This window comes from Artemia franciscana, chromosome 7, assembly GCF_032884065.1.
Source record: "Artemia franciscana chromosome 7, ASM3288406v1, whole genome shotgun sequence".
NCBI lineage: Eukaryota > Metazoa > Arthropoda > Branchiopoda > Anostraca > Artemiidae > Artemia > Artemia franciscana.
In genome coordinates this window covers 10094097-10121637 of record NC_088869.1, presented here as the reverse complement: position 1 = coordinate 10121637, position 27541 = coordinate 10094097, and the positions used below count along the sequence as shown (strand labels likewise).

General features: G+C 33.7%; 2 protein-coding genes across 2 annotated transcripts in view; one reads left to right on the top strand and one right to left on the bottom strand.

Annotated features, from left to right (window-relative positions):
- LOC136028837 (electron transfer flavoprotein regulatory factor 1-like) overlaps positions 1 to 27541 on the bottom strand; it is a 194624-nt gene that overhangs the window by 102045 nt on the left and 65038 nt on the right. The gene's annotated exons all lie outside the window — the stretch shown is intronic.
- Positions 1 to 27541, top strand: part of LOC136028834 (ESF1 homolog) — a 44678-nt gene that overhangs the window by 16645 nt on the left and 492 nt on the right. The window contains exons 4-10 of the mRNA XM_065706766.1: positions 1940 to 2149; positions 4278 to 4367; positions 8625 to 8793; positions 11664 to 11873; positions 13965 to 14163; positions 18798 to 19056; positions 23861 to 24016. Of these exons, the coding sequence (XP_065562838.1) occupies positions 1940 to 2149; positions 4278 to 4367; positions 8625 to 8793; positions 11664 to 11873; positions 13965 to 14163; positions 18798 to 19056; positions 23861 to 24016 (1293 nt within the window). The remainder of the gene's footprint in view (positions 1 to 1939; positions 2150 to 4277; positions 4368 to 8624; positions 8794 to 11663; positions 11874 to 13964; positions 14164 to 18797; positions 19057 to 23860; positions 24017 to 27541) is intronic.

The following is a 27541-nucleotide window of genomic DNA, read 5'->3' as shown; positions in this document are numbered from 1 at the left end:
GCTAGATTATTAAGTAGTAACAATATTAATAAAGTGCTCAAATATGTACCGATGTAATATTTATCTCTAGCAAGACCCTGAACTTCTAATTACTAATAGTGTCTGGTATTACTGTGTCTATTGGGTGTCTATATATGGTCTATATGGGTGTCTATTACTGTCGCTACTTTAAGATGTAGATTCTTGCAGGTTAAGAATAGCTGATGCGGGGAAGATGCCCGCATTCAAGACAAATAATTGTGTGGAAAGTCTGTCAGCTCTAAATTTACTAAACAACCTTTTATTAGAGCTTTAATTGATAGGTAAATTGAAAGTGAAAACCACAGAGAAAAGATATATCATACAGATGCCCAACTGAACAATATTTTGCTAATTGATAAATCTTGTGCTTGTGTTCGTCTTTATTCATTTTCTCCCCAAAATGTTTTCATGTATGTTGTCCGTTAAAAGTACAGAATATGGTCAGAACACTTAACCTTTACACAAGAAATTTAGGAGAATTATTACAAGTTGTGAAATAATCGTAATTTTTTTGCAATTATATATCAGTTTTAATCATTTGATCGTTTATTAAATACTGCTTAATTAAACACGAATCGATTGTTTGAGTAAATTAATTGTTTAAAAATGTCAACACTTTCTAACGCACATTACCATCATCTTGGTTAGCTTTAACGCAAGACTAATACTCGACTTCTTTTTCAAAATTGTAGGCCAGTTGAACATAGGTGTTATTAAATAAAACAGCAGTTTTTTTCAACTGAAAGTAAGGAGCAACATTAAAACTTAAAACGGACAGAAATTATTACGTAAATGAGGGGGGTTGCCCCCTTCTTAATACTTCGGTCCTTACGGTAAAGTTTGACTTTTTGTTCCAATTATTTAAGAATGATTCCTTAAACACAAGGACCGTTTAATTAGAATAATAATTTTTTTAAGTTCTAAAACCGTAAAATTTGAGGTATTAAGAAGGGGAAATCCCCCTCATATATGTAATAATTTCTGTTCGTTTCAAGTTTTAATGTTGCTCCTTACTTTCAGTTGAAAAGACTTGTTTTTTATATTTGATTTCTGACCGTTTTAAATAGTGCCCGGGTAATCTGGCTCCCCCTCCATGGAAAATTACCTTCCCCCACGAAAAATGTCTCCATGAGAAAATCTTCCCACATACTCCCACCTCCCCCCCCAAAAAAAAAGAAATTGTCAGTATACTTCCCAATAAATAATACTATATGTAAACAATCGGCAGTAGATAGCTTGCAGCTCTTCCCCGGAGACTCTGGGGGGAGGGCCAATTCATCCTCAAAGACATAGTTATTAGATCTTTCGACTATGCTGAACAAAATGTTCATATCAAAATTTGTATCTGGTGACTTCAGGAAAAAGGGGCGTGGGAGGGGGGCTAGTTGCCCTCCAATACCTTTGGTCACTTTAAAACGGCACTAGAGCTATTAATTTACGATCAAATTAGCCCTATTCCGATCTTCTAGGATTACTGGCTTAATAGGATCCCCCTGGGAAAAAACTTTCTTCTGGAAAAATTCTAAAATTCAACATATTTGTAGATAGAAACTTGATACCTCTACATTAGGGTTCTCTGATATGCTGAATCTAATAGTATGATTTTTTTCAAGATCATTTGATATTCAGGAGTGTTACCCCCTTTTCAAAAATTGTGTTATTTTTCTCAGGCTCATAACTTTTGATGGGTAACATTGAACTTAATGAATCTTATGTAGTATTTAAATGAGATTCAAAATTCGACTCTTTTGATGTATCTACTGTTATTAAGAATCCGTTTCTTATAGTTTCGCTTGCTATTCCGCCGCTTCACTTCTTACTTACAGGTCGTTACCACGAGATGTTTTATATACACTTTTGACTATGGTGACTGCGTTCACACTTCCATGTTTACTTAAAATTATAACTTTCACTTCAGATTTACCCGTCTGAATTTGGCCTGGAACGAATGAAAGAAGATGAGATAAGAGGACCCAAAGAAATAGTTGAATCAAAAGCGCTTGATATAAGTGATGAAGAGGATGATGAATCTGACTATCAAACAGAGAAGCTGCGTCAGTATCAGTTGAACCGGCTAAAATACTATTACGCTGTGGCTGTATTCGACTCGGTGGAAACTGCCAGCAAGGTAATGAATCTCATTCTGATAGTATGGTATATACTTCTAATTGAGTATGTATTCAAAAATTAGGAGGAGAGATATCAAAAGTATAAGCGTCCCTCTCTAGACCGATTAAAAGACTTGGAATTGCAGTGGATTATATAAAGAAGGTTGTTTCCAGGATTTCTGTTCTGACGAAGGGTTGTTTTTTTATCAGAGGGGGTTTTACAAAATAAAAAAACGCATAAAAATTGGTTTATATGCATCTTGTTACGTTTTTTAAAAGTTAGAAAAATATTTCGGGGAGGGGGAGGTGAGGTTATTTAAACTCCGACCCCCCATCCCCGTCCCCTCTAGATACGGCCTGCCTTGAATAAAAACTAAGTTAATTATGAGCACCTTACAAAATTAAGCAAACGTAGTTTTATCCCCCTAATCCATATACTTAATTTGCCTACTCTTGGTAAAAGCTACTAGGCAAAAATGTTTATTTTTATTTTTTCCAGTCTTTTAATTTGTTTTTATTTTAAATTAAATGTCTTATTATAATTTCATTTTTTTTTTATTTAAGTACTGTCTTTAGCGCTATTGAAAATATAATAACTGATGATCTAGGAATATTTACGACGTATGTAAGTCATATAAGCCGCATATGAAAATTGTGAGGACTCTGGTTCAAGCCTGTCTGTCCTAAGGTCTTCTTCCTAGAAGAGTGGGAACCCATGCGGTAATTTACCTTGCTTTGTCGGGCAAAATCACTCAGAGCCTAATCTGTTGCATGTAGACCATTATTGCCTTAGTAATACAGAGTAGAAACGGTATTCATTTTGCATAATTTAAATGGAATAGATAACGTTAAAAATATGGCACAATGAAAATCACTCTGAGCCTAGTCTATTGAATATAGACCATTATGGCCTTAGTAATACAGAATAGAAACTGTATTCACTTTGCATAATTTAAATGGAATAGATAACGTTAAAAATATGGCACAATGAAAATCACTCAGAGCCTAGTCCATTGAATATAGACCATTATGGCCTTAGTAATACAGATTAGGAACTGTATTCACTTTGCAAAATTTAAATGGGATAGATAACGTTAAAAATACGGCACAATGAATATTTTTGACCCTTGAGAATTTGCAGCAAGGAACTAATAGGTAATACAAAAAAAAACTGATCTTCTGGGACTCTTTTCAATGCAAAACACACGTAAATAACAAACAGAAAGAAAAAATCAAATAAAGAAGCAAAAGAGTATAATAAATAACAAATAATTGACATGTACAATATGTATGTAAAGAGTACCAAAGAATCTCTGTCGGGTATTTTGGGATTGTTTTTGGGACCCTTTTTCAAAGCAATAGGCAAAAAATTATAATTAACAAATAAAAAGAAACAATCAAATAAGGAAGAGAGGCTAAAAATAAATAACATAATATCAAAGCAGCAAATAGCAATTGGTTGTTTCGGGACTACTTTTAGGACTATTTTTAACAACAAAACGCAAATAAGTAGCAGAAATAACAAAAAAAAAGCAAAACAAAAAAAACAATCAAATGAAGAAGGAAAAGAGGAGGAATAAAAGAAGGAAAAGAGAAGACCAATCAAGTCAGGTTGAAACTTGAATACTATTTATCGTAAATGTTTTTACGATCACACTTAATGCTAGATTGGAGTTTTTGATATATGATAGTGATGTTTTTTTTATGCTCATTTTAGATTTTGATTATCTCTTTCCTCTGCCCTTTGCCCATTTTGCTTCATTGTATTGACAAGAACTGAAATAAATATATGTATAACTGATTTCCTTGCGAGATAGGAATATAAGATTCAAACTATATCACCTATTCTATTGTTTTTACTAATTATTTTTATCTGAATATTTTTTTATATCCCCTAATTTTATTTTTTGCTGCTAGATTTTACTATTTGCTATTATTAAAGTAATTTTTACTGCAACAAATCAAACATTGGAATATTTGCTCCCCTGTCTGAAAACGACTTAGAAATTTTCAGTATATTTAAAGTTTTACTATATTTAAAATTACAGTATACCTATGTTTTGGCAGAATTACTTTATTTGACTTTGGCTATTTTTTCTTATTATTTTTAAAGTCTTTTTTATTTGTTTATCGATATATTTCTTTTAGGTATATGAAGAATGTGATGGAATGGAGTATGAGTCTTCGGCAACGAAGCTTGACTTGAGATTTATACCTGATGATATGGAATTTGAACATGTGAGTTTCATGCAAAATTCTATTTTTATTTTATTTTTTATTATCGAATTTATATGGTGTGTCGGACCAATCTTGGTCTCCAGGGATGGGTTTTAGTTAGCAATCAAAGAATATGAAAAACCTACGAGAGTGGAAAATGCAGCTGTTGCCAAATAGACAAACCACCAGTGCCATCTAGCGTTTGGCGACTTTTCTTTAGCTAAAACTGGTGGATGCTTGCCTTGATATGTACTAGAAGAAAAGAACAAGAAGTTTATTCAATACAATACAATACAAAATGGAAATACAATATACTTAATCCCCCTCGCAAGGCTTCATGACCAAGGATACAAGGGGGAAATTTAACTTACTACAAAATGTAAGAAAGGGCAAAGAATGAAGAGTTTTGTCCCCAGTTGGCCTACCAGCTTAATTTAAACTAGTTAACCTTAGCCTGTTTGGTGAATTATGTATTGTGAATACAGCATTTTCTGAAAGCAAAGAATACTAATAAAGCGTCATTTACAGAAAAATTTGGACTTTAATTTTATTGCATTGTAGGATATCATATTGAATATATATTTTTTTTTTAAAGTTTCTTATTTTCCAATTAAAATATAGCTTTAGTAGTTTCTATTGTTAAATCACCAAAGCTATATCTCTTAAATATCTTTCTATTTCCTTTGTTAGCATTACATGATCGAAAGGCTATTGATATTATTTCAACATTTTGCTTTTTAACGTTTGATTTGTTCTTGCTGTGTGATATCTGCTTCTATCTGTGCGGTATTGTGGCAATGAAAATTATTTCATTTATTTAATACTGAATTAATCAATTGTTAGCTTTTCTTCAGCTTCCTAATTAATTCTAAGGTTCCTTTCCATTCTTGAAACAATAACAAATCTTGATTTTTTTTTTCTTTTTTAAATAAATGTCCCCAATTCAATTTCCGTTTCGAATTTGCCGCTTTAGTTAACAATTCTTATTTCGGCAAGTAAAGCAAAGGTCATCTTATCTCTGTCATCAAAATACGACAATAAGTTGACATGATGTCCTCATTTTACCGGTGCCCCTCCGTGCCGACAGAGAATCAAATAAGGCGACAAAAGTTCTGGTCAGATCAACGTAACTAATTCATAATAACAATACTGATATATAATACATAGTAATACTAATTCGTAGTTACTAATTCATAACTGATTCAAAACGCGACTCAGTTTTGCTGAATCTTCACAATTAGAAAAAAAACGTCATTGCTTCGCCTTGTCATCTAACATTTTCACAAATGTGAGGTAATTGCCAAAAACCGTTCCCAAAGCTGTTCCCAAAGGGAGGATTAGCAGCATAATGTAGATTAAGACGATTCGAGTGTAATGGAACATACATACCCCTGTTGATCCTCCCTTTGAATACACCTCAGCTAATAGTTTTTGGCAATTGTTTCATAAGTCTGAAAATTTCAGAACAGAATATTTGTACAAAATAGGAGAGCAGCTCCGGACGTACAATAACAAGTTTTAATTCAGTTGTAATCGTTTTGAAAAGATTATTGTGGCGAAATGGCGGACTTTTCTCGTTGTTGCAAATTTTGGGTAAAACGGACTTAAAAAGAAGGGAGTTGAACCGTTGAAGAGAATTTATTTTTGCAAATTCTTGTACGAAATTAAAAAGCACAATTTTGCCAAGAATGCTTTCAAATTGAGGACCGAGGTCCACATCCATAAAAGGTCCACAAAAAATATACATAATGTTAGTGTGCTATTTAAATAATTTCACAATCCCACGGTCCCTCAAAAAAAAAAAAGAAAAAAAGAAAGTTCTCCATGGAGACAAAACAGTGGAAAAGTAACTTTAACATATTCGATCTTTTGGGATCTTTGGGATATATTGGATCTTTAACGTCAGCTCAGGCCTGCCTCTCATTAGCAAAAATATTATTAATAGAGAAATTTATGTTTAAAATAAAACAAGATATGTTGAATATATATTTTTTCAATGCACTCTTTGTTTCAAATTAATGATGATAGTAATAATTTATTTTTACCCTCTTTACAAACGTTAAAAATGGCGTTAAAGAGGAGTAAATAAAGGAAAAAAGAAAATACACAAAAAGACACAAACAAAAATACAACATAGGAAGTAAAAGACAACAGAAAATTAATTTACAAATCATTAAAACATAAGTACAGCTAGGAAGTTAGAAAATGAAAACACCTCTGATGAACACTAATACTATTTAAACATTGATGCAATTCAGGGAAAAATCAACGATCCGTTCTCTACGCTTTTGAAATCTTATGGAAAGTTCGTTCGTTTGCACAGTAATATAAAAAATAATGTATTTCTTTGATCTAAAGGGGTAGTATTCCTGTGAAACTGTCTACGAATTATAAGGCGTTCAGTTATGTTATAAAACTTCCAAACTGGCGTAATAAAAATATATGGGGTGCAAACATTGCATTGTAGAGCTTTCCCAGACAATTCTTATCAAACTACCCTTTTATTTTGGCAAGCATACCACAAATCTTTCGATATACCATATCTAAATTGTTACGAAGTTTTTCCTTGATAGCTTGAATAAAAAGAGATGGGGTATTCTTTGTAGACGCACTAAAAGGTAGTCCCAGATAGTATACCCTATCCGTACATGCGATTGAAGATAACTCGACTAGAAGAGACTCACTTGCTCCACATTTTGGATTAAATACCGCAAATTCGGTTTTGGAAGCCTCTAAGGAAAGACCTATATCTGAAAGACTGGATTGGACAACATTAACGGCAGTTTGAAGTGATTCAAAATCTTTCACTAACAAAACAATATCATTAATACAAGTTAGTTGGCTGATATCAAGGAACCGATCGATTAGTAATCAACTGATCACGCCATTACGAAAACAAGCGAGAATGAACGACAGGGTAAGATGCTTGGGAAATGTCTCGTTTGGAAATATATTTGTTTCCCCAAAAATTAGCTTATTATAATTGATTAATATAGCAAAGTAATTTATCTTTCAGCTAATGAGTTTTTTCGTGATCTCATACTATTTTTAAATTTCATCTTGACCTTCAAGTCGCAGCACATTAATAGAAGACAATCAACGAACGAAATGATAATTAAGAGCATTCAAATGAATTCACGAATTTTGTCGAAATTTCCAAATTAATGATGATGATAATAACAGTTTATTTTTACCCTCTTTACAAACAGATCATTTATAGATGATCCATATTAAATCATTTATAGATGGAAGAGATAAATAAAATCATTTATAGATGGAAGAATGCAAACTTATAAGATTTTAAGGTTATTTCTGAAGAAATTTTGGGCAGTAGAAACACTGTTGCTGGCCAACATTAACTAGACTTATTGAAGCTAGACTGGCCAACATTAACTAGACTTATTGAAGCTAGACTGGCCAACATTAACTAGACTTATTGAAGCTAGACTGGCCAACATTAACTAGACTTATTGAAGCTAGACTGGCCAACATTAACTAGACTTATTGAAGCTAGATTGGCCAACATTAACTAGACTTATTGAAGCTAGACTGGCCAACATTAACTAGACTTATTGAAGCCTGTTAGTCTCCCAGCTATCGATCTTGCGTCGACAGCTGAACAGCATCTTTGTTGCGACTTTCGTGCATGCTCGTGAATATTTGTGCCAAAGCAACACCGAAGGGGCCAAAGAGCCCATTACGGGCATGGCCATGGCCATGGCTTTTCGGACCCGAAATTTGGCTGGTCTCCAAAATATTTCAGGAATTTTTCATGTGTTTGTGCAAGATCCGTAGAATCTGCATAAAACTATTTTTTTTAATAGCAAACAGAAAATAGCATTATATATATTTGCCAATAATATAGCCTAACCAGCAGGGGAAGGCTGTCCCGTCCTTCCCCAACAAACTCATGACCCCTTCAGAAAAAACACTAAAAACAATAGTAACGCTTAGTTTCTACATAACAAAATCTATTCCCCCCCCCCTCTAGAAAAGAAAGTAGATTATTCCCCTTTCCTTGTGACAAAAATAAAGCTATGGCTGATAAATCAGTTTTAGCTTTATTCTGATCTAAAATTAGAGATTTTTGCCATTTTACGATGATTTTCTTCTTATAAACTCGGTAGCATGTCGAATGGAAAATTTCAAGCAGAAAATAAGCTGGATTTTTCTCAACTAGAGGTTTTCCTCGGTTTTTCTACTGTACTTTCGAGAAATGTGTTACATGAAGCTGTACTCCGTGGTTGCAATGATATTCTATTATAATTTTGCCTTTAGGACCCTAATGACGAGTGTACATCATTGCCAGATCCAACTCGCTATGAACCAAAATTCTTTGTGAATTCTGCCTTGCAACAAGCTAAAGTGGAGTTAACTTGGGAAGAAAATGACCCGCTCAGAAAAGCTAATATGGAAAAACTTTTTGAAAATCCGAAAAATGGAAAAGGTACTTTTTTCGGTGTGAATTATTATTTATTTATTTTTTAGCCATTTGTCTTTTTATATGATTTTTTTTTCAAAAGCTTCTAGTCTTAATTTCTAACTCCATTTTTGATTGGCTTCGTATTATTAGATTTGTGCCTGGGCCTCTTCATTGTAACACCCGTCGATGAAAAGCCAAGATTTCCTCGTATTTGCCGTGGCTGTCGCACTTAGCCGCAGCTTCAAGTAGTCGTAGTCCCGGTCGCAAGCAATGAATGATATCTGTTTTTTCTTGGTTTTGACGTCACTTTCAGTAGTGACCAATTTAAAAAACTTGCCGCCACAAAATAAGTTTTTCAAAGAAAAGTAAAGAGCCCCACTAAACCAAATATGAGCAGAAATTAAGTCAGATAATCTTCCCAGCCTGAAACTACCACAAATAACCATCAGTAAATAAGTGAAACCTAGAACGAACAGGAATTACAATAAATAATCGAGTAAAACTCGAAACGATCAGAAATTAACATGAGTAGGGCTGAAACCCCCCATGCCTTCTGAAGATCAGAACATAATTTGCACTTTACTGAAAACCGAATATATTTCAAATGTTTCCACTTTTTGAATTTCAATAAATCAAAAAGTGTTAAGACTTTAAGGAATAAATATAAGTCTATGAATATATTTAACTGTCAGTCCGCATTCATTTGTTGTTGTTTTTTTCAGTAATCTTTGTTATGTATTTTTTCAGTAAAGTCCAAATAATGTTGTGGTCATCAGAAGGCATGGGGCTGTCAGCCCTATTTATGTTAATTTTTGTTTGTTTTGAGTTTGACTCGGTTATTTATTGTATTTTCTGCTCGTTTTGATTTTTATTTGTTTATTGTTGGTGATTTATGGTAGTTTTACGTTTTGAAGATTGTTTGACTTCATTTCCGCTCATTTTTTGTCTAATGGAGTTCTTTAGTTTTTTTATAACACTTGTTTTGCGGAAAAAACATTTAAAATTAATTTCTTTTCGTCTTTTTCATCGAAAAAGGAAATAATATTTAAATCTTTTTATTTTTGTTCATCTTTAAGAATCCATAGTTTGGCTTGCTATTTGTTTTTATTGTCTTTTTTTTTCAATTGTTTTTAATGACAAACACCCTTTTGAGAATCTGGACACAAACAGTATTGTTTAATTATTTTTATATCTTCTCAAGTTAACCTGAATTATAAAACCTAATACCATTCCTAAAAAATTGTAACTTTGCTCTGTGACAACCTGGAAACACTTACACTCTTCTGATTTTGTTAAATTGTAAGAGCAGAAGTAGTATTAGTAGTAGCCCTGAAAGTTTCAAATTAATACCCTCAGTCGTTCTTGGGATATTGCTGAGATGTCTTAGCATCTCCCTTATGATACAAAGGTAGTTTCATCTTGACGCGATAAGGCGTCCCAAAAATATTGATGATGCGCCCTCTTGACCCCCTTTTCATCTTAATACTCTTATCCTTACAAATAGTTGCAAAAAAGTAGTAGGCCTAGTTGGAGTATTTTATTAGCAGCAGTAGTAGTAGCAGTATTAGGAATAGAAGTAGCTGTGGTAGTAGTATTAGTAGCAGCATGCACAAATTACCGTTTAGTCAATTGATCTTGTTTTGATTGATTCTTGTGATAGGTTTTAGCGTAAACCCTTTTTTTCGGATTGTGTATACTCATTTCATTACTATTTTTGGATTTTGGATGGGGTCAATTCTCTCTCCTCCCTCCTCTGCACGTCCTTGTCTTCTTAATCAGCCGATGGGTCACTCGTAGCTTCTGGTGACCAGGTAATTTAAATCATTATTAACCAATAAAACTTAAATCAAACTTGAAACTGTATTGTTCGGTTTTCGTATTTTTTTTTTTTTTATGAGATAGGTTTTTAGCAATTGGTTTCTAGCGTGATGGGTTTTGTGATAGGTTTTAGCGTTAACCCTTTTTTTTGGATTGTGTATGCTCATTTCATTGCTATTTTCGGATTTCGGATGGGGTCAGTTCTCTCCTCCCTCCTCTGCACATCCCTGTCTTTTGAATCAGCCGATGAGTCGCTCGTAGCTTCTGGTGACCAGGCAATTTAAATCAATATTAACCAATAAAACTTAAATCAAACTTAAAACAGTACAGTTTGGTTTTCGTATTTGTTTTACGAGATAGGTTTTTAGCAATTGGTTTCTAACGTGATGAGTTTTGTGATATGTTTTAGCGTAAACCCTTGTTTTGGATTGTGTATGCTCATTCCATTGCTTTAAAAAAAAAATTGTAGTATCGTCATATTAATCGACGTGAACTGAAAGTAGTTGAATTTTGACTTCTAGAATTTCGAATTCTGCGTATTAAAAGTCCCCGACGGATTGTATATATAATGGAATAAATCAAATGGAAATAGAAGTAAACCTTCTTTTATTATTTTATATAGAGTATTCTAAATAAAATAACATATTTATTATTTCTACACCGTTGAAAAAAAATGTGTCTTTTGAGATAAAGAACTAAAGTTTGTAATTACAATAAGACTATTTATGCTGAATTTGTATTTATGATCTGAGTTTTCCCCTCATCCCTAGATCTGGCGTAGTAATTTCTTAAAACTTAATTATTGGAGCATAATAGTTCGAAAAATACTTATTAAGATAACTGAAATAGTAAATTCTAAAAAAACGTCGCTAGTTTTTATCCCAGATTTAATAGTTTTTGTGTAATTCCTTTATATTATTATTGTCATAATTTTTTTGTATGAAGCATCAGAATTTCCTCTTGACTGAACTCGCAAAAATTAACATCTCTTTTAACATCAGTTCTTTTCTTTGGAAGACAAGGGGTCAAATCTCACTTTTTTATCGGAATAATAAAACTAGTTATATTTTTCACAGGTGCTAATATCGATGAAAGTGTGATTCGCCAATATTTAGCTACTTCGTCCAGTGAAGGAGAGGAATCTGACGTTGAGAATACTGAAGACAATACTGGTGACGCAAACGAAGACAATGTTGCCAAATACCGAGCTCTTTTAGCTGAAATTGATAAGCCAAAAGAAGAAAAAGAAATGGAAATGGAAATTACATGGGGAGTTGGTTTAAAAGGTATTTTATTTCTTTGTTTTTTAGCATATAATATAATATAAATTATAAACACCGAGGAGCAAAATTGAACTTGTTCTGACTCGTGAACTAAAACGTGATTCAAACTGAATTTAAAAACCTTCAATTTTCTTCCTTACCCGCCGTTTGCGCGTAGTAATTTGATAGAATCTGATTTTTGCAAAATATTTGTGTTGGGTTAACAAAAAATTAAGCTCTAGCTAAACTTTAGTAAAGCCCATTGATACAATTTTATGTTAACTATATATAAATTATATTTCATTGATTATTTCATTGAATTATTACCAGTGATTTGAAGAAGAAGGGTTGAATTGTGGTTGCCTTCGTGCCAGGGGAGAAAGGTTTTTGAAATGAGATATCCACCTTAAAGTTTAAAATTTATCCCTCTAAACCAGCCACAGCTTCAGCGTCAAGTACATCCAATTCGTCAGATCGTTTCAATATAAATCCGGGATATTATAATATGCCTGGCTGTACTAGGGGGGGGGGGGGCTAAGATTGAGAATGGTCCATTTTTGGACACTATTCTCAGGAGGCTCTTGCCCTGAGCCCCCAAACTTAGTTGTTGTTTTTTTACATTAAGTTCCTATTGTTCGAAAGACCTACCGGTGAAAACCCCAAGCAGTTTAGAAAAGATTTTCTGCCACATTTTTGGGTGAACCAATGTTTGTTTCCAAGTTTCTTGTGCATTGGGGTCCACAGCTCCAACGTCAAGTACCCCCAGTTCATCAGATCGTTTCAACATAAATCCGGGATTTTATAATATATCTGGCTGTACTGACGGTGGGGGAGGGGGTCTAAGATTGAGAGTGGTCCAAGGGGCCATCAGCAAAAATTCTGAAATATTGGACTAACAAATGTTTTTCTGTTCCCCATCTCCCAACCCACCCCCTCCTAGAAAAAGTTCTCTGAGTTTGGAAACAAGGAATGTCGGTTATTAGCAATGTTGCTTAACGAACCACCGAATAGTCAGAACAGAAGAAACAGATACTTTTTTTTACAAAGAGGAAAGGATTAAGAAGTGGGAGGAACTTCTAGGAGGAAACAACTGTAAGAAGATGCATCCAGATGCCTCACTTCTGTAGTTAACCGATTTTGAGGAGCTGAATGTAGATTTAATGATACCTAGAAGGTATCTAATCAGGGCATTTAGTTTTGTTTTCAAGGAGGGAATTCGGCCTCAGAACAAACAACTAAAGAGGAATTTCACTGGCCTGTATTGCAACAAATGTTTTCATAATAATCCTGCGCAGATGGTTTATCCCATCAGCATGTGTATATGATAATGTAGCTGAACCACAAAAGAAAAGAGAAAAAAAATGAAAGAAAAGAAATCTTAAGCTTACCATTGAGAACACGAACATATCCGACAAAAAAACTCGCTATTCTCAACGAGCTGCAAAACTAAACTCGCTGAGACTAAAGCAGCTGCGTAAACTCCTCTTCCACTTATCGTATCTGTTCCGAGAAATGTTTACTAGAAGAGAAGAAAGCACTCAATGAGCTTGGGTACAAGTTTTTATAAAACTTGCCAATGGCCTATTACCTTACCTACTTACCTTACTTATTTGAGTATAGTCACTGATAAATGTCAAAGAGGTCTTGCAGTCCTTATCTGTTCCGTCAGTTTTGTGTCGGATATCTATTCGTGTTCTCAATGATAAGCTAAAGATTTTTTTTTTTTAATATCTAATAAGTAAGCAGGTTTTGGTAACATAACCGTAGTTTTGATAAGGTCGCAGACAAAACAACTTATCAGGTGGATGAAATATGGGGCCTTTATTGGTTTGAGTCAAATTTTAATCTGCCGTATTTTCATCCATTTATTAACGTTAGGAGGATTTCATACAAGGTGAAGTAGATGAAGTCTATGTCGTTTATTTTGAAAGGGAATCATTGGTTCTCCAAAGTGGCAGTGGTTTCAAAGAAGAAGAAGTAGTCAATATTTCGTCATGTCGTCATATTCGTCAGTATATCGGCTTAACGTTATGACGGGTTTGAAAAGGTATTATAATGATGTTCATCTTACATCTTGTGTTATTATTCCTTGTTCTTGTATTATTTCTTTTATAGAGAAAGTGGAGCAGCTGGTTGAAAAGAAGCTTAGTGGGAAAGACAAATTAACGCCCTGGGAGCAGTATTTGGAGAAGAAGAGAGAAAAAAGGAAACAAAATAGAGAGAAAACAAAACTAGAAGAAACTGAAGGAACAAGTCAAACCGAGAGCGAAGATGATACTCCTTCTGACATTGATATGAATGATCCGTATTTCAAGTATGTTTTTTTCCTCCAAAAAAGGGTCTAATCTGGATTTTTTTTTTTTTTACAAAAGGAGTGATTGCCTTTTTTACGAATTTAAAGTACTTATTCATGAATAACTAATAAATGCCGAGAAAATCGTAAGGGAATGAAAATATTGCTCACGAGGAATTAAAAACCCATATCCAAGATCCTTAAAATAGAGACTTTTTTCCAAAATAAATTTTTCCTTAGGAAACTGCCGTAAGCTGAACAAAACTGAATTACAAAAAAATATAAAGCAGTAAGGACTTCTACACAGAAATGAAAAAGAGTACCCCCTCCCCCCACTCATGGTAATAACGTAAATGTTGTCTCCTCTATGATTAAAAAGAAACTAAATTGAGGTATGAATTATCTTCTGAATTAGTCTTAAAAATTTCGATTTCCGTGATCTCTTAACCTTAATTTCTATTAGATCAGTCAAATATTCATTTCAAATTGTTAATGATTTGTGTGATCTGTATCGTTTTATTTCCCGTGTTTAAATGAAGGAATAACCCTCATCCTCAACTATAACTGGAATGTGAGCAAATCATTGATATTTTGAGTGGTTGATATCACTATGATTTCTGGTAATTTTCTGACATGATTAGAAAATAAGTCAGACATTCAATAAAAAAAACCTAGTTTTTGCAAGTGAAAGTAAGGATCGTCACTAAAACTGGATTCATGTCAGCCTTTATCGACGTGAAAAAAGATAACTAGCCTAGAAAAACCTAAAAATGAAAGCAAACAGACGCTATACAAAAAATAGAAAATGAAAAGAAAACATGTTTAAACAAAATCCAACTTTACCTCATCGTATTTTGTTTAAATATTGTTTTTGGATTTTGAACACGGCATTGGATTTTACAATTCCTATTGGTGGTGCTGATCTCCGTTTCATATCCCTTCAGACAGGAAGTGCAATGGGTGGTTTGGGCGAGCTATCCTTTGTTTTCGCTTACCCGGCCTATTTACTTGCCTCAGATTTATCCAGATACCCATTTAGAGCTGGGTTGACTCTTGCTGAGCTTGCAGAGTCACGCCACTAACCCTCGGTCAAACCAAATAACCAGAGACACCAGTACTGAAACTCACGTCCTCATGAACAAAGGGTCTCAAGTCTAGTGCGCTAACCACTCGGCTATGATTTTTTTTACTAGCTCCAAACCCAGTAAAGGGTGATTCACAAGGAATTTAGGTTGAGGTCATAACGTAGTCGCTGCTGTGTCTGTCCCTGATTTTGTTCCTTTTTTCCATTTTCCTTGTGTCGGCTCCGGTGTTTGGTGTCTTAGCTATAATCTTTCGCTCTTTTGTTCCTGTGCCTTTTACGGTTTTTTCCTGTGCTCTTTCCTGGGTTTGTTCCTTTGATCCTTCTTTCTTATTCTGATTCATTCTCATGTTTTGAGACGAATATTTTTCGTTATGTTCCTTTGTTGAAAGAGTTCCTTCCCCTTAGGCAGGCTTAGGCAGTATTATAATGTCGTGTGACGAAATTTCTACTAAAAATGAGGCACATTATGAACCATGTCTCTTTATATATTCTAATGCTTCAATTCCAAACTTCCAGGAAAAACTTCCAGGAAAACGCACAGTTTTTATATAAATGTATTTTTGGCGATCTGTTTAGTTTTACCACTAAAAAAACAACGAACTTGCCCACAAATTTGGCTTTAGATTACACATAGCAACGTAATAGAGCCATTCAGGTCTGAAAAGGTGGATCTATTTCGCTTTTCTTCAAAGAAGTAAAGCGAGTTTCGAAGTAGGTATAATACGTATAATACGTTTCTCTTCCTACGTATTATTATAGAAGTGTTGTCACATTATCTCAACTAGAATCAAATTCTGGGTCCAGCGCAGGCTACTGCAGTTGAGATCGAACTTACCACGCAGAAATCAATCCCACCTTGGCAGAACTCGACGGTCGAAGAATCCGAAAAGTCAAAAATATTATTCAGTATCCTTAGTTCACTGTTTATTATAGAAGCTGATTCAGTCCCAGAGGATAGAGAGATGGAGTTGAGAGAATTTTAAGCCTGTTCATCTGCTGGAGTTTTTGGATCGTTGCCAGAAGATCGTTGCCCTTTGCTACTACACTTTTGTCACTGATTTGCCTGTTTAAGGTCAGGAAAAATAAAAAGTTATGTTGTTGATTGTGTAGTGATAAAAACTTCATTAAGGTTTTCGTTTCTATTTTTAAGGTCGTCCTATACTCAAATTGTGTTCTTGCATTCCCAGCCGGTCCCTCTCACCTTCAACCAAACGATGACTCGAAAAATATTTTCAAGTCAGTTTCTCACCTGGAGCTCTCCAGATCATTACCAGAAAGTAACACATCTATACATAATGCTTTACTGCCAACTTCGCCCTATTTGGGCCCACCTACATCTCCGAACAAGCATTAAAATGTTTTGAAAGTAAAAAACTCTTACAGTACTTCGTTATTGAGTGATCATAAGATTTGAATGCCGTCACGAAATACATGAGCAACGGTTCAAGGGACAGTTTAGATATCGAGATTCCGCCACTTCACGGATCCCTATCCCACTATTTATGAAATTTCCTGTTGCATATTATGAAATTTCCTGTTGATAGGGATCCTGTTCACGGATCCCTATCCCACTATTTATGAAATTTCCTGTTGCATATTGTGAAATTTTCTGTTGATAGGGATCCTGTTCACGGATCCCTATCCCACTATTTATGAAATTTCCTGTTGCATATTATGAAATTTCCTGTTGATAGGGATCCTGTTCACGGATCCCTATCCCACTATTTATGAAATTTCCCGTTGCATATTATGAAATTTCCTGTTGATAGGGATCCTGTTCACGGATCCCTATCCCACTATTTATGAAATTCTGGCTATTTCCCTGTTGCAGCGTTGATCAGAAGTTAGCACTGTAATTTTCCGTGTTTGTTAAAATCTAATCCACCCCCCCCCCCTTTTAGAAATCTTGAATCCGCCATTCAGTCAATTCATTAGTCATACCTTTGAGATAGGATAGCAGCGAACCGATTTGCTCGCTAACCCCTTATGTTTGCTTTTGTAATAATAAATAATATAAGTTCGTACCATTTTTTAATCTTTATTAAAGATAGTGAGAAATATACAATGAAACGCTTAACCAAAGAAAATGGGAGGAGCTTTTTGACGCGCCGAGACTCTTGGTGATAGATGTTTTTTAGTTTGATTCTACTGCCTAGATATCTGTACTGTGGTTGAAAGTGATATCCAGTTCAAAAATATTGTCCATGGGTATGAACAGTTGCATTCTTATCGTCTACCATATAATCGACAGTGTTGGCAACGCAGGGCAAAACCTGTGTAAGGGAATCTGTTTATTTGTTTAACTGACAATAATGTCGAGCAAGGCCGTCTCAGAGGGTAGAGTATCAGACACATGGTTTTGAGTTCTTGGGTTTGAACCCGGCGTACACCTATTTCAATTATAATACATTCATTTTTTATTGTATGCTGCTTTTGGAGAGAATGTGGAAATTAGAATTCAACCCTTTGAATTCTAATCAAATTCGTACTTTCAAATTCTAAAATCAAAACTTTTGATTTTCATTCTAATGAGCCCTCTCCTGACCTTCTAACCTTCATTGGTTCAATACGATCACCCATGAAAAAAAAACGAAGACAGAATAAATGAGTGGATAAACACGCCATGGATAAACCGTGATCTTTCTTCTGACAAAAAAAGAAAAGCGAAAAAGCCATATTTTTGCAGACACTAAGTTGAAACCTCTACGGCAGAGGTAGAGTATTGAATTTATAATTGAAAAGTACACCTATTTCAATTATAATATATTCATTTTTTATTGTATGCTGCTTTTGGAGAGAGTGTGGAAATTAGAATTCAACCCTTTGAAGAAAATGTTTGCCCACTCTTGGTCTTGGCTGTTATATAACTATTATATAGCTGTATTTGTAACAGAATTAGAACTAAAACCCTAAAATAATATTGAACAAAGATGTAGGCCTTTGCTTGTTAAATTTCCTTTTTAGATGCCTAATTGAAGAGCTTAATAAACACAAGTTAAAAATTACGTATTAATTCTTCGTCTGTTGCGTCTTTTCTGCCTGTTTGAAGAGCTCCAACTACAAGAACACATTCCCCATGCCCAACAGAAATGCAAGACACAAGTTTAAAACGAACAAAAAATTTCGCCACTGCCTGTTAATTTTTGTATTCCTATTCGGGTAACCCTATGCTAGGTGTCACTAGAACACAATCTCTAAATTGAAACGCAAAATCCAACGCAGTAATATAAAATACAATTTAAAAAATTATGACTGTCTGATGATTAATATGTTAGAGTGTTTTGAAGTGAATTTTTGGCAAATTTTTCTGACGTAATTTTCTAAAGTAATTTACAATGATGATCTGTATGAAAAAGTCCATGAATTGGATCATTTGTAGTTTTTACTTTGACTATAAATTAACTGTACAGTTTTTAAACGCTTAGCTGTTTTAGTGTTTACCGGCAGTTAAGAATAGTTAAGCGAGATAAAATCTGAAATTTTTGAAGTATTTATTATAAATAACTTACAATAACCCAGAAATCTACAGTATCCTGTATTTTGACTCCAGTTATTACTATCTAAATTACAGGGAAGAGTTCGTGAATAATCCTGAATTTGAGAAGCTGAAGAAGAAATCGAAGAAAAAGTTGTCTGCCAAAAAGAACTCGAACCCAGAAGAAGGATTGAAACAACAAAAAGCTGAGCTCGAGCTCCTTTTAGGCGACGATGATGGGAGGAAACACTTCAGCTTGAAGAATATATTAAAAAATGAGGAGAGTGGAAAGAAAAAGAAGAAGAAGAAAAACCAAGAAGATTTTGAAGAAGCTAGGAAAGAAGAGGATTTTAAGGTAAATTTGAAGAGCCTCATTATTTGAGTAACCAAATTTAAATGCCAAAATTTTGATTTTGGAAATGGCTTGATGGGGCATGGCCCAAAATTGGTTGAGAACTACTGCTATAGAGGGATTGAGAGAAAAAGAGAGAGAGAGGAGGGGGTGGAGCAACTCATGTATAATGAATGTATTCAAATTATTCCAAATGTATCTTCCTTCTGTTTGACGCGTAACTTTCGTTGTTGAATTACTTCCCCTATCTTTATCTTTCTCTCTCGTTTTCTCTCTATCGCCCTATAACAGTGGTTCCCAACCGATTTTAGACCATGTCCCACTTGAGTATTTATAAAATCCCGAGGCTCCCCTCGTGATAAATAAATTTAAATAAACAAATATTATTGAAAATTTTACGTTTATTCTTGTAAAGGAAGCTTAAAGGAACAATAACTTGGTATCTTTTTTCGAGTCGTCCTCTAGGCATATTTTATACTAATGAAATTTGTTTCACGTTTACAACACCTTTCATACAATACATAGCGTCATTCACACGATTTTTTTTCATCAAAGTTTGGGCTCTAGTTAGAGTATAGTCAGCCAAAGTGAGCACATCCTCTACATGACCCCCCAAACTATTCCTATGCCCTACCCCGTGCCCCACGATGGGGGACGTTGGGTATCATCACTATAGCTAAAGCCAAGGCAAGTAAGACTTCGAGCTTAAATACTAAGAATAATTCGAGGAGACAGATTTCGCTGTGTCAACGAAAAATTAATGCGGCTCTCTTGGGCCTTCTAGCAACTTATCATGGAAAATAAGATATCTTATTATTAGATTAAAAAAAGTTTTATCTAATAATAAAAATTTTTAATTTAAAAGGCTGTTTCAAATTTTTAATAGTTGGCATACATTTCTCTTTGCGTACAATATTTGTTTGTTTTGGTATCATAATTGTCTATGCCTGGCAGTTACCAGTTGTCAGCAATTGTTATAAATAACTTATGGGATATTTCTATGGATAATGTTGAATTACTATAAATGATTAAGATAATTTTTCATAAATAATAAATTTAGTAATTGATACTGAAATTTATAGCATTAGTAAAAATTGTATAATTATATAAAAAATATTTTTTTAAATATGTATAAGCATGTATTTGCATAAAAAAATTAGATTCTTTATCTAAAATATTGTATAAATTTAAAAAAAGGTAATAAAATTAGTAGGAATTGGTTTAGTATAAATTTTTGGTTCTAACTATTTTTTTAGTTTGACTACCATAGATGACCTATTATTAGGATAAGAATTCAACTTTGAACATACTGTTTGCTCAAGCTGCTTGATAGCCTTTCAACTCCACGGCTATAGATAAAGAAGTACAGGAAAAATGACCATGGCAGACATAAGGAGGATGGGTAGGCAGAAGAGTAAGAGGAGCTTACGATAGCTTTCGGGTAGGTAGATGGGTAGGTAGTAAGAGAAACTTATGATAAAAGAAGCTTTGGCGCTATAAAATGAGTTGCACAAGGATTTGAGGTATTAGGACCACCGACTGTCTATTTTTATTCAGGATAGTTATAAATATTTGATTCTAGCTTAATTTTAAAGTATTAAACTTTGATTTCATTTTAAAGATTTTATTTTCAAGGACATGCCTGTTGGGGGTGGTTTTAAGTCAACTCATAATGTTTGTTTGGGTGGGAGGTGACTAGGCAGCTTATTTTTTTTTTTGGGGGGGGGGGCAAAAATCTGCTATTGTCATAAAAGAGAATACAACTGGGAGTTTATTTAGACCCACTTGACGGTGTGTGAAAGTAGGTGGATGTCGTAAGGAAAGATTTAAGACAAATGGGAACTTCCTGGGAGGATGTAAAGAGGGAGACTTTAAATTGATTGGGATGGAAGAGGAGCCTGCGTAGCTCTGTTGGCCTCGGGTGGCTTGGTGCTGCAGTGAGTTGTTAGTAGGAGTGTTAGCTATATTCCTATTCTGATAAACTCTTCTGTTATAAAATTATCTTGTTATTTATCTTGTTATTCATAAAGCAGTCTATTTGCTTAAAAAAAATTAAGTTTATTAAATTTGTAGTTAAGTCTTTAAAATTGTTAATCAGTTTATGTTTGTTAAAAGTCTTAAAAATTGTTTATTAGTTAAATATGTTATGAAACTATTATTTGTAAATTTTAGTAGAGCTAGGGTAATATCCAAAACATTGTTATAGGGACAGTCGCCAAAGCGAGTCGAAGCTCCACCCACAAAGATTCATTACCTCTATGATCAGCACATAGTCATTGTCCATGTGCAATTGTTAATCTACTTGATTAACTTGATTATCAATAGCTAATCTCTCTTTTAATCGAATTAATTAAAAAAAAACTTTCTGGAAAAGATGTCTTTCAAAGAAAAGTAAAGGCCATATTAAGCTGAGGATCAGCAAAAATAAAAAACTTTAATAATTCGAACTCAAAAACGACCAGAAATTATTGTTAAAGAATACATAAAACCTAAAATTAAATAAACAGCTATAGCAAAGAAAACATATAACAGGTACTAATATAAATGAATAAATAAATATTAAAACGGGTAAAACTTAGATTGAGTATGCTTAAAACGCACATAAATAGCTAAAAACAAGAGTTTGGGTACTGCCCCCTTCCCTAACTGTAGAAGTCCAAAACCTACTGCATCATTGGCAACGCTATAGCGTTGCATCTTTGGCAACGTTATAAACGTTGATCCTGGCTGAAATCCGCCAGAACCTTAAACAGTGCATTTTTACAGAGCAGAAATAATAAATATAGAAGGCAAGTCTACTTTTAAATTATTAAAACTCTAAATTATTAAAATTATAATTATTATAATTAAGTTTATTTGGATTCAACCTGACATTTCCTTAAAGTAGGCATATTCTTTTATTGTTGAACTATTTCTACTAATTATACTTAATTTAGGGTAAACATTCATGATTGATATTTAGAATATGAGTTAGTAAAAATTATATGACAGAAATATACCTACCGTGCCCTTTTGGTAGAAATGATTCTTTTAACTTTTGTCTAACGTAAAGCAAAAGTACAAACCAGAGGAACGAATTGATTCTTATTTTTTTAAGTTCTATACTATAGATTTTGCCAGGTGTTTCTAGATGACTTTGTTTGTTTTTCTCTCTTCAGTTTACAATCGTGAACTATTTACAAATTGAAAAAAAATTGCTATGACTGATTAAAACTAAAAGGTGTAGGGCTTTGTCAGAAAAGTTGCCCAAATTTTTAGAAAGAGCATAAAATGCGGTATGTAATGGGTATTACTTAGATTTATTAGCATGTTTCCTTTAGATATGGTCAACCACAGGAAATTTACCTCCCCCTCCCTCCCATTCCGCCTTACTTAATCTAATTAAGTCTTTGGTATGGCTTAACTCGAATGGTGGTTGAATTAAGTGAGGGTTGTATTAAGTTGAACAAGGACTGATTTACATAGGAACTGTTTTTTTCGGTTGAATGTTCTAAAATTCACAGCGCTCACAGTTTTTTGCCAGAAGTTCTGACTCAAAATTTTGCTCTCGTTTCTTCTAATGTTGTTTTTATTATTTCTTCTAATATCTTTAACATGTAGGTCAATAAGTATATGTAGGGATTATGCGTCACTATAATCCCTATTGCGAAATTTTTTGTTTCTTCACACAAAATTTACTCAACCGGGGCAGCTGCTCCAGGTGCCGTGGCCGCGGGGTTGCCCACTTTGATGGAATTTTTTACTTTGATTTGTTTTTGTTTTTTTGCTTTAGTTGGGTTTAGGCTGGTACACTTTTGTTACTGCTTGGGAGTGATGAAAAAAGGCCTTGAAGCCAAGAAAAACAGAACTCTAACTCAACTCAAGTTTTCAGAACTGAATCTCCAAGTTCGTTCTCATTAGTATTCCAGATTCTTTCGTGAAACCAACTAAGGGAAGGGTCACTTTAATATCGATCAAAAATAGATCGCAGAGGATAAATGGCATAACTTCCAAATAAAAAGTGAATTTTAAAAGAAAGAAAAAACGAAAGAAGTTTCTTTTTGAAATATTGAAAAACTCTTTCCACTTAACTAGTTTAGCATTCTACCACCTAGCACTTTTAAGTGGGCCTACTCAAGAGATTTTCTATTTTTTCTTATTTTTTCAAGATTTATCTTTTTTCTTTTCTTGAGTGTAAAAAAAAAAAAAAATAGTTAATAGAGGACACTAAGTTTAGAACTTAAAAAATATCAAGCTTTAAAGTAATTTGACTCGCATTGACTATTGCATTGGAAAAACGAGCCGTAATTACCCCCTCATGTTCTAGAGTTGAGTAAGCCTGCTAGGGCTAGAATTGGTTGCTCAGTCCATGTTCAGAGATTTTTTTTTTTCTTGTATAGCCATGTCGGTTCTTTTTGATAAATGTGTCTATCTATTGATCTTTACTAAATCCTTGTGTTAACTGCAAAGACCAGCTAGAAGTTTCTTTTTGATAACTTTTCCAGAGCTCAAGTAAAGCTTAATGTTTACATGTTAACTATGATTTTGTATAGTTATATAAAAAAAAAACAGCCACAAATTTTGAAAATTCTAGATCTCATTTTGCCATAAATGTATAAATTAAAGTGGTGGACCGTTTCGTAAAAAAAAAAAAAAAAAAAAAAAAAAAAAAAAAAAAAAAAAAAAAAAAAAAAAAAAAAGAAGTTTGAAGAATATTTTGAAACATGTTTACATTCTTTTTTGTATATGCCCACTTTTAGCCCTCTTCCTCTATATCTTCGATTTTCAATTTTCTTCTCATATGTGTAAGGAATTATCTTTTTTTAAGATAAACGTGGAAGATCCGCGGTTTTCTGCACTGTTTTCTTCTCACCACTACAATGTGGACCCATCAGATCAAAACTTTAAGAAAACTAAAGCCATGGAAGTCATCCTAGCTGAAAAGCAGAAGAGGAGGGCAAATATAAACCAAGAAGAACATACTGTAAGCCTATTTTTGTATGGTTACGATAAATTGTTGTTTTAGGCACTAGTTTCTATTTAATCAAACTCAAGTGCTAAGCACAGGAAATAGAAAAAGAAAATTCTTTACATACCTCCTAGCATGATTACCCCTTTTGCACGATTTTAAAAAAATGGCATTCACTTCTTCAATTCTTTTAACGGAATATACCACAGTGTATTTAACAATGGTTGTCATATATAATCCAGCACCAACTTTAGATTAAACCACAATGATTGCCATATATGATTTAGCACAAACTTTAGACTAAAGCACCATAAACCACCATGCTTGACATATATAATCCAGCACCAGCTTTAGACTAAGCCGCCATGATTGCCATGTATAATTAAGCACCAACTTTAGATTAAAGCACCATAGACCTCCATGCTTGACATATATATTTTCACACCAACTTTAGAGTAAACCACTATGCTCGACATATATAATCCAGCACCAACTTTAGACTAAACCACTATGCTTGACATGTATAATTCAGCACCACTTTAGACTAAAGCACCATAGACCACCATGCTTGACATGCATAATCCAGCACCAACTTTAGACTAAACCGCCTTTCTTGCCATACATAATTCAGCACCAACTTTAGACTAAACCACCATGCTTGACTTACGTAATTTAGCCCCAATTTTTGACTAGATCATCATAAATAATGGCTTTATCTGAAAATTGGTCGTGTCATTTGACCGATCCTCCCGTAAAAGTATGTGGGCGAACTGCCCTATGTTGTGGTCGTCGCGCGCATTCCTCTTACTTGGAAAAATATCGACTTTTCAAGTGAATGAAACATGAATTATAGTGTATTTTTCTTTTGGTACACATAATTTAAGAGAGATTTTTTTTTCTTCAAAAAGGTCGCCATTCATTTGTTTTTATTAAAAATAAATGTTCTACGAAAAAATCTATGCTGGTCCATTGCGTTTTAGTCAGAAACTGGAATTAAATTGTTTATCAAGCATTGTTAAATTTGACATTGGTATGATTTGTTAAAAGTGCTGAAGGTATAAAAGCCATTTTAGAAAACTGCACCATAGAGATAATAGCCAATGATATACCCTGATTGGCTATATGAATAGCCAATGAATGAAGACCAATGATTTCAGACAAGAAACAATATTCTTATAAGAAATAAATGAATAAATCATCAAATCTAATTTTTACAAAAGTGCAAGCAATTACACTAAAAGACATGAATTGTAAGTTTATAGATTAGTTTGGAAGTTTATGTTTACTTTGTTCTTTTATTTTACTCTTCTTTATTCTACTATTCTATTCTTTATTTTTTTCTTCTTTATCAAAATGAGAAACAAATCAAGAAGACTAAAAATTAAGATATTTCCAGCCAGTGAAAAAGCAAAATTATTTGCAAAAGCAGTGTAAATATTTTCGGCCGAGACCTCCGCTCAGTCCAAAGACAGAAGAATAATAAAAGATCGGAAAACAAACCCACTAAAATAAATAAAAACAAACAGAAAAACAACCGCTAAAGTAAATAGACCCTTTGCATGTAACAGTAAAAGGGCTACCGAATAAAATATCTGATATTGAAAGACATTTTAATAAAATAATCCGATTTTATTTTCTTTAAATCCCTTTAAAAGACAATCGCTGTACAGATCTGGTATCACTTGAAATATTGTTAGGTTGCGAAATATTAAAAAGAGAAATTGAGAAAAAGAGAAATGATTAAAAAGAGAAATATCTGTATTGATAAGTTCGTTACAAAGGGGACTCAAAAGAAAAAGAGAAAAAGAGAAATGATTAAAAAGAGAAATATCTGTATTGATAAGTTCGTTACAAAGGGGACTCAAAAGAAAAAGAGAAAAAGAGAAATGATTAAAAAGAGAAATATCTGTATTTATAAGTTCGTTACAAAGGGGACTCAAAAGAAAAAGAGAAATGATTAAAAAGAGAAATATCTGTATTGATAAGTTTGTTACAAAGGGGACTCAAATAAGTCTTTTCAAGATTTGTATTAAGGGCTAAATCTGGTTTATATATTTCTCAATTTTGACGGCATCTCTGAACACTTGCAATGGACCTTTAACGGACTAAATCACGGAGGCATTCTCAGACAAAATGAGGTGGTGTGGGTTGTCGTACACTGGAGTTTTGATTGGGCCTATGCAAAATCAAAATTCTTAGGCCTTTGGTGTAGCTTCATGGTTTTGTCTATTAAAGATTTCTAGTCTCTATCCTAATTGTTGTTGAGTTCTACCAATATAGAGACGACCACAAGAACAGGGGATCGTGTCAACACCACTTCCCAGGATGGGGCTGGTTTTATCTTTCCCCCAGCTGTGAAAGGTCTGTAATTTCTTTGAGATATTGACGTAACATTCAGGCTGTCTTTTTAAAATCTTCTTTAGTTGGTCGCTCAGTTTTGTAAAATAGGGTAAGATAGTGATTTTTTTTTTTTTTTTTTTTTTTTTTTTTTTTTTTTTTTTCCGCTTAGTATCCATTGTTTTTATATATCATTTATTGTATCCTCTTTTTTTCTTCTTCTTGAGTTTTTTCTCATCTTTTTTTTTATTCTTGTCATTTTTTTTACTATTTTATGTCTTTAAGTTTGATTTGCTATTTAGGAAGTGTTATACCTGCACACAGGGATGAATTTTTTAGCTCGTTTTTTAGCTCCCCCTTCTAAGAAATAGTATCCCCAAAGATTGCACCTGTGTACCCATGACGGTAATCATGTGCTAAAAACTTCTGGTTTATTTTGTTTGCTCAAATTTGGTTCTTTGGTTGCATATATGCTAGATACGTAATGATTACGAAACCGAATGAACGGCAAGTAAAGAGATACCCTTGTCAATTGCTGTCAAAACTCTGTAAAATGAAATAGTTTGGAAACAGTGTATCAGGAGGTATGGCTAGAAAATATCCGGAATGAATTTAAAATATAAAAATTCAAATTTTTTTTTTTACAGTGGAACCCTTGTCACTTTCAACTTCCGCCCCTCAGTTCCTTCACCGCTCCAACCAAATTTTCCTTTGTAGGAAGCAATACTGCATTTTGTCTTCTGATATGATCACGATTACCTAAGTTGTTTTCTCCTTCACTGCATCCATAGACTCAAAAAATATTCTTGTCAGTGCGTTCTTGATGTTAAGAAACAAAAAAAGTTCGATGAAGCAAGGTCAGGAGAGTGAGGTGGGTGGTCCATACCAGGAATTCTAGGTTTTGTCCAAAGCCTCTAGATCGATAGTGCTGGTTAAACTGGCGTAATATCTTGATTAAGGATACACGAACGAATTTTTCAGATGTCAGGTATTCTTCTGTGCATGCGTTCACAAAGAGTGGTCAATACTTTCGCGAAAGTCGGTCAACAGTTCAGGTGCCCATTTAATGTGAACGATCCTTCGGATGTTTGAAGACACAATCATCATGACTTTGAATTTCAACTTGATTATCCTTACTTTTTTTTCCTTGGTGAACTAAGGCTTTTCCATTCTACTGAGTTTCGCTTGGTTTCAGGGTCGTAC